The sequence below is a fragment of the Octodon degus genome, unplaced genomic scaffold, assembly GCF_000260255.1.
Source record: "Octodon degus isolate 3935 unplaced genomic scaffold, OctDeg1.0 scaffold00205, whole genome shotgun sequence".
Classification (NCBI taxonomy): domain Eukaryota; kingdom Metazoa; phylum Chordata; class Mammalia; order Rodentia; family Octodontidae; genus Octodon; species Octodon degus.
In genome coordinates, this window is record NW_004524781.1 from 597,115 (window position 1) to 607,747 (window position 10,633).

The 10,633-nt window shown below is 47.9% G+C and overlaps 1 protein-coding gene across 2 annotated transcripts in view; it reads right to left on the bottom strand.

The window, feature by feature from the left end:
- Positions 1 to 10,633, bottom strand: part of LOC101565189 (glutathione S-transferase A4-like) — a 39,987-nt gene that overhangs the window by 8,308 nt on the left and 21,046 nt on the right. For both annotated transcript variants that reach the window (XM_023704833.1, XM_004644623.2), the window contains exons 3-5: positions 8,900 to 8,951; positions 4,915 to 5,047; positions 3,072 to 3,213 (exon numbers count right to left, since the gene is read on the bottom strand). In XM_023704833.1, the coding sequence (XP_023560601.1) occupies positions 3,072 to 3,213; positions 4,915 to 5,047; positions 8,900 to 8,951 (327 nt within the window). The remainder of the gene's footprint in view (positions 1 to 3,071; positions 3,214 to 4,914; positions 5,048 to 8,899; positions 8,952 to 10,633) is intronic.

Sequence of the window (10,633 nt, forward strand, 5' to 3'; positions counted from 1 at the left end):
CTGTGCAGTTCAAGCTGGGTTTGAGCTCACTTTGTAACCCAGGTTGGTCTCGAACTCTCAACAATCCTCCTGCCTCAGCCTCCTGAGTGCTGGGATTATAGGTGTGCACCACCATCCCCAGCATTTCAATACTAGTCAGTGCAGAATTTTCCAGAATGAAGAGATGGAGGGAAGAGGATCCTCAGACTGAAAAGGAACAATAGCAGATAAATAACAAATTTAAACTCATAGCTGTAAAAATGTATCAAAAAAGGGAAACTAAAAGGAGGGGAAAGGCGGGCCAGATAGCTCAGTGACTAAAGCGCCTGCGTAAGTAGGTGCAGGGACTGGGTTCCATCCCTGGTGTACCACGCCGGCCCACCCCCAGGGCATGCTGAGATTGGGCATGGTGGCACGACTGTAATCCCAGCGCTTGGGAGGCTGAAAACAGGAGGATCACTATGACTCGGATCTGTGCAGTAAGACCCTGTAGACCCTGTACTAAATACATAAAAAATAAAGAAAAGGAGGGGGAAAAGATACAATACCATTTTAAAAAATAATATTAATGCCAGACTTTGGAATAGAATAATCAAAGCCAGAAGAGAGTCATATTTTTGAAATGTTGAAGGAAAATAATTATTAACCTACAGTTTTATAACCATTTAAATAATCATTTTCGACTAAAGAAAATGTCATTTTTGACAAAGTCCTAAAGAGTTAATAAATAGATCCTCCATGAGAGAACTCAGAAAAGAAAAACGGGCCGGGGAGATGGCTCAGTAGAATAAGTGCTTGCCTGGCAAGCGCAAGGGCCTGAGTTCAATCCCCAGTTCCGCCAAAAAAAAGAAAAAAGAAAAACACCCCTTATGTAGAGGAAAATATACTCAGACGGAGAAGGGCGTGAGACTGGAGAAGCCCTGCAGGGAGCAATCAGCTTCTTGTGCGGATAAATTTTCTTGACTACGTCTTGGGTGTCATCAGGAGTCAGCAGTTCATTATGGACCGATAATAGGCAATACAAGCGCTCGCCTCTGCAGCACATCCACCGCTAACAGGCAGTAAGAGCCGTTTACAAAGTTGGATCTAAAATATTCAAATACAGGGCCGGGGAGACGGCTCGGTGGAATAAGCGCTTCCCTGGCAAACACAAGGGCCTGAGTTCAACCCCTGGTTCTGAAAAAAAAATATATTCAAATATAAAGGCCTAGAAATAGGAAGAGCGGCTGGCAGGAGGCTGAAGCTTTGTCTTGCTGAAAGCCACTGTGAGTCTGAGAAAGAAACACGATCTTCTAAACCATGAGAAGAAAAGAAACTTGGTCCCTACAGTGAGAACTGTGGAAAGATGGGAAAAGCTAAAGAAAAACTGGCTTTGAATTTGCTTTTTGTTTTTTGTATTTTAGGGAAGGGCCTACAGGGTATTCAGGGTCTCACTACTAGATCAGACTCATAGTGACCCGCCTGTTTACAGCCTCCCAAGAGCTGGGATTACAGGCACAGGCCACCACGCCCAGTCTCAATTGCCGATTCAGTGCAACCCAGGGGCAGGTCCAGCATGGCAGGCCTGGGAGGCAGGCCTGGGGATTGAACACCCAGCCCTGTCTACTGACTACTTGGCTGGCCCTTGAATTTGCAAGCAGAAAAATAAAATGAAAGAAGCAAATGTAAATTTAGTAATGAGGACTTTTTATAAAAATGGCTCAAAAACAGTTGTTTTTTTAAAAAGCAAGTTACAGAACAAGCTTACAATATGGTGACTTGTTGTTCACGGGGCTGTAACTGGGAATTGAGCCCAGGGGTGTTATGCCAGGCTGCATCCCCAGCCTCTCTTTCATTTTACATTTTGAGACAGGATCTCACTAAGTTGTCCAGGCAAGACTCGAACTTGATGGGCTGGTGAGATGGCTCAGTGGTCTAAAGCACCTACTTAGAACAAGCTAAGCCAAGCAAAGCACAGGGACCGCTGTTCAATCCCCCAGCACCACATGCCAGCCAGCCCCGCCCCCTGGTGGGCTGAGCTAGCCACACACAAAAATAAATAAATAAATAAATAATTTAAAAAAAAAAAGACTTGAACTTGAGATCCTCCTCCATCAGCCTCCCAAAGGGATGGGATAGCAGACATCTGCACCACACCCAGAAGTTTGAAAACATTTTAAATGACCCAGGTCTCTATTTTTTTTTAAGGGGAAAGAAAAATTTGCATCAAATTTAAGAGCTGGTACCCTGGAGGAAGAGAGAGAAGAGACATGATACGTGGGCACAGTACAAATGCCTGCATTCCCTGTGAGTGCTGCCACACACAGAGAAGTGTGGGAGTCACAAACACAACCAGAACCCCTGGAAAAGCAACTTCAAGTCTGGAGGAGGAAGCATACAAGATGAGGCCTGAGCAGCCCTCGGGACCAGAGAGCCTGCTGGGGTCAGGTCAGGAGGCCCAGCTTGGAGAGGCATCACGGCCAAAGATCGGGCACGTCCATCTCAGGAAGGACGAGCCCCGGGGGCCAGAGGTGCCGCTGGGAGGCACACTCGCCTAGTGTGCACAAGGTCCAGCACAAACGAAAAGAAGAAAACACCTTATTAATGTACCGCAAGGGGGCCGGGGAGACAGCTCAGTGGAAATAAGCGCTTCTCTGGCAAGCGCAAAGGCCTAAGTTCAATCCCCAGTTCCGCAAAAAAAAAAAAAAAAAAAAAAAAAAAAAAAAAAAATGTACCGCAAGGTCAGATGTTGGTGTTCACTCCAAAGAGGCCTCAGAAAAAGGCGTATGTGGAGAAGATTCTGCCTGTTGGTTGAGGCACAATTAGCCTCTGCTGTCAGACTTAAAAGTTTTTAAAAAATAAGTTAAAAAAGTGATTTCAAGGTGGTAACACACTGGACAGATGACTTCTCTTTGCAATCAACAGAAATGGCCCGTGGGTTGCTCCTGTTCTGTTACTTAGGGAATCTGTCATTTCACCCGCTGGGGCGTTCCGGAGTCCTTGTTAAAGCTGTTGGTCTCAAAGCAGCAAAGCTGGCTCATAGCCTCTCTCGTCTCAGATATCCAGTCCTTAGTAACACAGCCATGATGGCCTCACAAGCCCCCGCAGCCTACCTTTTCAAAGGCAGGGAAGTAGCAGGTCTTAGCTCTCCGCGTGACTGTGGCGTAGGCCTCGTCTCTGTCCCCAGGGGCCTTGAAGGGAGCCGATGCGATCATTAGCATCAGGTCCAGGGTGCCATCGGTGTACATATCGATCCTGACAAGACACCAGAAGAGCATCCCACACGCCTCCTGACCAGACTGCTGGGAGTAGCTGCAGGAGGAAAGGCGCTTCCCACCCCAAGCTTCCACTCGCACCATGTTTGCTGGGATGCAAACCAGCCAGGGGCCAGTACTATGTGGGCCTCTAGAAATGTTTATGGGCTAAGCGTTTATGAAAAGATTAGAGTCCTCTGTGTTGGCATTTGCCAGAAACAAGTGGTCAAAATATTATGACTTTAGGGCCGATGAGATAGCTGAGCAGACTAAGCGCCTGCTTGGGCAAGCGCAGGGCCCAGGTTCAATCCCCAGTCCTGCATGCCACACCGGCCCCAGCCCTGGGGTGCACTGAGCCAGCCACTGAGACTGGGCGTGGTGGCGAACGCCTATAATCCCATTGCTGGGGAGGCTGAAAACAGGAGGATCACTACGAGTTGGAGCTGTGTAGTGAGACCCTGTACCAGATACATAAATGAAAAAAAAAAAAAAAGTGGTTTCAAGAACTGAAATCAATGAAGCCTATTAGAAGTGAAGGTGAGTCCACAGCTTCTCACTGGCTTACAGGGATCGGTAACTGAACAGGTTTTTGTTGACATGGCAACTGAGAACGAAAAGCTTGGTGTTCTGGTCGGGTCACAAACAGCTCTGTTTCATTCTCTTTGAAGTTTTCTTTTCATTGACAAATACTTTTTTAAAAACTGTTTTCAAAACATTAATGACATGTATATTACTACAGAATTCCTCGGGTTGGATCCAGCGCCAGTCCTGCTGCCAGGCCGTTGCGCTGGTCCCTGAGTGAGGGAATGTATGTAAGAAACACATTATTCAGAACAAAGCAAGGTCCAAGGGACCGCCCGCTCGATGGCTTTGCCTTCATCTGCGAAACTCCCACACGCAGCACTGCAGTGTATGACAGAACACAGCACCACAGCATTGTATTCCGCGGCCATCAGCAAACCCGCAGCCCCGTATAAACCAGGCGTGCTGCAGGAAAACGCACGGACTGCACAAAGATGGGCTGCGAGTCCAAGTAGCGGAGCGTAAGGCTGAGCGCTGCGCCTCAGTCTGAAGTCCAAACAGTTGTGAAACAGCTGGGTCACTCGGTAAGGAACACGAGCGCCGCGCGGGCGCATGCGTGCTGCCTCAGCCATCTCTGCCGTTTGCCCTTGTAGCCCCCATGATGGGGGGCTTTCCTTTTGACAGGAAAGACATACAAAAGAATAATGTACTCTTGTCTTACCTGAATTATAAATCTTTTTTTTTCTGAAGGAAGGAAAGGTTTATTTAGCTCACAGTCAGTGGAGGTTTCAGTCCATACTCACATAAATCATTTTCTTCCTTGTTAGGGTATCATTTTTTTTTTTTTTCCAGAACCGGGGATTGAACTCATGTCCTTGCATTTGCCAGACAAATGCTTATTCTACTGAGCCATCTCCCCGGCCCTGTTAGGGTATCATTTAAGCCATGTGCTGCGTCCAACACAGAGAAAGGAATAGTAACAGTGCTGCCCACAGACTAAGGCAGGTATCTCAGAGAACAGCTTGGGGATTCTGAAAAAACGAAAGACTAATGGATGAACATTGAGCATCGAAGCATCGAGAGCCAGACAGCCGCTGCGCCAGCCCTTCTTTCCGAGACTGCGCAGGACCTGTCTGACGCTGCTGCTCCAGCCAAGCGCCCGGTGCAGGCGTCACAGTACCTGGCTCTCTCCTTCAGGTCCTTCCCGTACAGGTTGTACTTGGCAGCAAGGTAGCTGAGGATGGCTCTGGTCTGCGTCAGCACCATCCCATCAATTTCAACAAGAGGCACTTGGCCGAAGAGCAGGAGTCCATCTGTGGTCGGGGCAGAGAGAGGGGGACATGCTCCTCACTGGTGGTTAATGACAGGTCTGCAGGAAAGGCTACTGCTAATGTCACTGTGTGACTTTCAATTTTCAGCCAAAGTAATGAACTACAGGGCCCTACAATTGAGAGAGTGCCTGCCATGTAAAACAAGACTTGTGCGACCCATTTGTGTGTTTTTGTTCACTGGTCAACTATGAACTTTAAAAAATGTTCCACATTTACTACAGCTATGTATGGTGTACAGGCTTCTGGTTCTGAAAATTTAGGCAGCACAAGGACCAGCTGGGCCGGGCCCAGTGGTACACACCAGGAGTCCCTGCGCTTGCCAGGCTGAGGCAAGATCACCAGGAGTTCGAGGCCAGCCTGGGCTACATAGTGAGGTTAAGCCTGGTCTAAACTACATGGCAAGCTCTGTCTTGAGGAAAAAACAAAATAAAATAAAAAACCCAGTCCTATCAGGTGAGGATTTGTTAAAAATACCCACACAGCCCCAGATGTTCTGTCACGGGGTGGAGTCCCGGAGTCTGCATTGCCTAAGAACACATCAGGAGCCACTCATCACAAAGGAGGCCGTGGCAGTAATGACGCGGGCAGACCTGGGTGTGGCATCAACTGTAGTCCCCTCTGCCCACGTGATTTTGAACACATGTTACGTGAGCCCCAGTTTTCTGTTTCTAAATAGTACTCTCTGGGCTGGATCGACAGCTCCACCATCTAAGCACCTGCCTGGCAAGCACAGTGTCTGGAGTTCAATCCCCGGCACCACATGCCCTGCCGGCCCTGGAACTCCAGGTGCAGTGTTGGCCCCGAAACTGTGTGGCGGCACATGCCTGTAATCCCAGAGCTGGGGAGGCTGCAACAGGAGGATCACTGAGTCTGAACTGAGTAGTGAGACCCTGTACTTGCCTCACTGTGAGGCCTCAGGTTCAGCTCTCAGTCCTGCAAAATAAGTAGATATGTAAAGAAATAAGATATAAGTAATGTATACCTAGCAGAATTTTGAAAATATGAAATAATAGAAATACAAATAATCAATGTTCAATGAAACCAAAACCAAGTTCTCTCCTCTCCAGGAAGTGCCTGTAGGCACGCACTGTCAGCGCCAACACTCCCTAAGAGCTGTGGTTAGGCAGTTCCAGTGCTCAAAATTCGCTAGAGAAACCAAGGTGGCGTCACCAGTAGGCAGCATAACCTCCCGGTGCCACTGGCAGATAGATCGCGGTGGCAAACAGACTACATTTTGGGTCCAAACTCCATTTTAAAATCCCTCAAACTGCCTTCTACCTTAGATGAACTCACTCTTCCCCAAATCATAGGCTAACCGCTTGCCCTGTGTAAGCAGCTCTATCTCTAATCAATGCTGTAAAGACTCAGGACTGTGACTACCACTGTGCAGTTAGCCTCTGGACTCTGCTCTTCTGGAAAGACCTGCTATCTTTAGCAACAGGACCAACTGCTACATAAGCTGCTGTGTTCCCGTCCTCAGGGCCGATGGTCCTCACTGGCAAGAGCTGGGGTACGGTCTGCACACTGAATGAACCTATTTGTTCCCGTTCTAGCCTCCATGTGTATCTCTGGCTACTTACCACAGCAACATGGTTCACTGTGGACTGAAGGATATAGTGCAGCTAATGCTTTTTTAATATATATTGTTAAATATTGCTAATTAGTACAGGGTCTTATTATGCAGGTCCAACTAGTAGTGTTCCTCCTGTTTACAGCCTCCCCAGTGCTGGGATTACAGGCCTGCACCACCATGCCCGGACTCAGTGTGCCCCAGGGGTGGGGCCAGCACAGCATGCAAGACCAGGCATTGAACCCTGGTTCCTGTGCTTGCCAAAGCAGGTGCTTAATCTGCTGAGCTATCTCACTAGGCCAGGTAATGCATTTAATACCTACAAATGATACTCTTTTCTTTTCTTTTCTTTTCTTTTCTTTGTATTTAGTACAGAGTCTACAGGGTCTCACTACACTGATCGGACTTATAGTGATCTTCTTATTTTTTAGCCTTCCAAGTGCTGGGATTACAGGTGTGTACCACCATACCCAGTTTCTACAAATGGTATTCTTTTCATGAGTTTTTAAAGAAATGCATAGATTTTGAATTTTCATTGAAATCTGTACATTACTATAAGGAGCCAGAGTTTTCCATGGCATTGCCAAAGGCCACAGTCAGCTCCTCCAAAGTCTCAAGCTTCTCTCACTTGATTAAAGACAGCGGCAGAAGACAGAGTGGTGAGCGCTTCCCCAGGAGCCAGCGGCAGCTTCCTGGGCCCTGGGGCCCCTCTCTGCTTGGTGGGCGGGCCATCACTTACTTCTTCGAGCCTGTTTGCTGGTTCTGCCCATTTGCCCAGTAGGAATAAGGTAGGTGCGTCTGTACTGGGCAAATGCTGTATTATCTGGTGAGGAGGCTGCAGAATCTCCGCCCACTCATGGGACACCCACACTTTTCAACCTTCAAAGAGCATCCAGGAGCTGAGCACCCCGCTACTGCCTGTGAGCAATTCAGACATCCACTAGAACAGCTCCTGCTTCTAGGACCCAACAACATCTTTCCGAAGGGCTTTAAACTAAAATCTCCTATGAAGAGAGTAAGGACAGATCTGAGCCACTGTCTAGATCAATCCCTCCATCACACAGAAAACAGAGCTGTAGAGTCCAAGGGGAAGGATGGCATTTGCCCGGACTCACAGCCCAGAGACAGCAAGGGCCTCCTGCCCGCTGCTCTCCCTGATGCCTCACTTGGCATCCTGATCAAATGCAATGGGAGGGAGGAAGTAGTTCCCAGGGAAGTGACAGCCTCATCCACCGCGGCAGCGGGACAGGACACAGGAGCCTTGCAGAGACAGAGGGACATCTCCTCCTCCCCTGTGCGCGGAAGGGCTCACGGAGCAACAGTCATTCGTTCAATGTGTTTGTAACCCATACTGTGCACCAGGCACCATCCATGGGGTGGAGTGGACAGAAATGAAGAGGAAGAAGACTTTCAGGGGCAGGGCCGACAATAAAGTTCTTGAACAAGACTGGGAGAGAGGACGCCCAGGCCCCCTTTCATTCACCAAGATGTACTGGTGCACGCAATCTACACCCAAGAGATTGTGTTGTGTTATGCTAGGGAGACAGGGAGGCAGATGGTTAAAGGCCTGCCCAGGGTCACGTGGCTTATCAGTGACTCTGCTGATGTGGACTGGCCTTCTTAGGAGTGATCTGCGCTGGCTCCATGATTGTCTGGCAGTGACAGCAGGGACATCTGTGTTCCTTTTGTTAAGGCCAGCAATGTGACTGCACAAAGATTCAGAAATATTGCTAAAGCACTCGCCCTTTCTCTCAGCATGACACATTTTCTGGGGAATGGTAATGATGAAGGTCTTGTTTGGTCACAATGTGATGGAAACTGCATTTTCCATAGTGTCAGTTCTCCACTATGAACTGTCTATCCTGACCTACTATGAGGGTTTCTTTAATCTGTGAGAATGGCTGGAAAAAAGTGGGTGTGAGCCAGGGCAAGTCAGGAGCATCCTCCACCCCCTCCCTGCTTCCCACACACTTGTTTAGCATTTTTAAATTCTTAATGAGGGGGCCCTGGGACAGGCAGCACAGGCCACCCTGCAGCACTATATCAGTCGAGGCCGCGCCAAAGCCTGCTTGGTAAGTATTCTTGAAGACTGGGGAACTGACACATTGAGCTGGGTGGCAGGGAACAGAACAGTCTGGTGGCCAAGAAGAGCGCTTGCCTCTTCTAACAGCTGTCACTGTACAGCTCTACGTTCTCTATTAAAATGCTATTTCCAGAAACAGATTTGTGTTTTATCTAATAATATTGAATAAATCTAATCTCACCTTTCTGCAGCTTCTCATATTGTTCTCTTGTTTCAAGAAATTCTTCTTCAAACTAGACAAAGGATAAAAAAGATCATTATAACCTTTCAAGAAGAGCGAGAGGGCTGGGGCTATAGCTCAGCAGCACGAGCGCCCGTCTGGGAAGCGCGAGGTCCTGAGGGTGATTCCTGCAATTCTTAAAAAAGAGAGACATTGTGACAGCAGAAAATAAATTCCCAACATCTTGCAGAGTAAAATTTTAAAAGGAACCGTAAGGCTCTCACCACCTCAGCTGAAAAGCGTGCGTGAGAGTGCGTGCAGAATGCGTACAGCAGTGGCCTGGCCGCCAGCCCCAGGCCTGCCTGCTTCAAGGCCCAAGGCTCCGCTTTCCTATGTTCCTTTCCTGTAGCCTAACTCTTAAATTTTATTTTATTTTTTTGTTGATACAGGGTCTTGCTACACAGCTCGGTGTGCCCAGGTTTCCAGGGACAGCATGGCATGCGGTACCGGGGATTGAACTCATGTCCTTGTGCTTGCCAGGCAGGCACTTAGACCACTGAGCTATCTCCCCAGCCCATTGCACCCTAACTCTTGCCTCTCTCCAAATTCCTGTCCTCATCTCCAGCTTTCCAGTGATTCCTCTTCCTTTGCCTCTCTTTTCTTTTTTTTCTTTTTGTTTTTTTTGTTTTTTCAAAGTTTTATTGATAAACAGCAATGAGACAGTTTCAAATCCAATCGGAAGTACAGTTTCAACAAATAATACACTGCATATATTCTTCTTAGTGGTTAATTGCTGTACACGAAGTGGACTTGTGAAGCTATTTACAAACACCATTAGAACAAATCATTCTATTCATTAAGAGAATGCAACTATATATCTATCCTAACCTCTCTTTTCTTTTATTTATTCTATTCTGTATTATTCTCCTTCCACATCAGGGCAAATTAAATTTTTCTTTGATGCTTATACATTTAAAGGAAGGATGAGGCTGTACTAATTTATTTATTTATCTATTTATTTTTGCGGAACCGGGGATTGAACTCAGGCCCTTGGGCTTGCCAGGGAAGCGCTTATTCCACTGAGCCATCTCCCCGGCCCAGAGGCTGTACTAATTTATCGATGGGACTTACAAAGCTTTTGGAAGGGTAATGCTTTTGTCTCTATGTCTCAAGACTGGAGAGTGTTAAAAGTTTTGTGCTTTTGAGGAGATGTTCTTCAAGGCAAAAGAGGAAAGGAGGCGTGAGCCCTTTCACAAGGGGAAATGATGTTCAAGCAGGGAAAAGGAATTCTATCCCGGCAAAAAACTGTCACGGCAAGCAATGACACCCAGGATTTGGAGGCAGATTCATGTACATCGGCAGGCACTGAGTGATCAGGCCTGCTCTCTGGTGGCAGAGGCCTTGGATGGGACAAGCAAGCAGGAAGTAGAGGCAAAACGGCTTGTCCACTGAGGACTGCGTCATATAGAGCGCACCATAACGACCAGCTGTGTGTTCCAGTGACCGGCTGTTTCTAGGGGACAGGACCAACTGGAAGTGGAACAGGAGTATTACCTGGGCAACTAAGAAGCAGGAGTGTACTGGCTTTAGGGAGGCATTTTCTGCTACAAAACAAGGCAATTGGGGCTGGAGAGATGGCTCAGTGGTCTAAAGCACCTACTTAGAACAAGCTTAGCAAAGCATCAGGGACCGCGGTTCAATCCCCCAGCACCACATGCCAGCCCGCCCCGCCCCCTGGTGGGCTGAGCTGGCCAC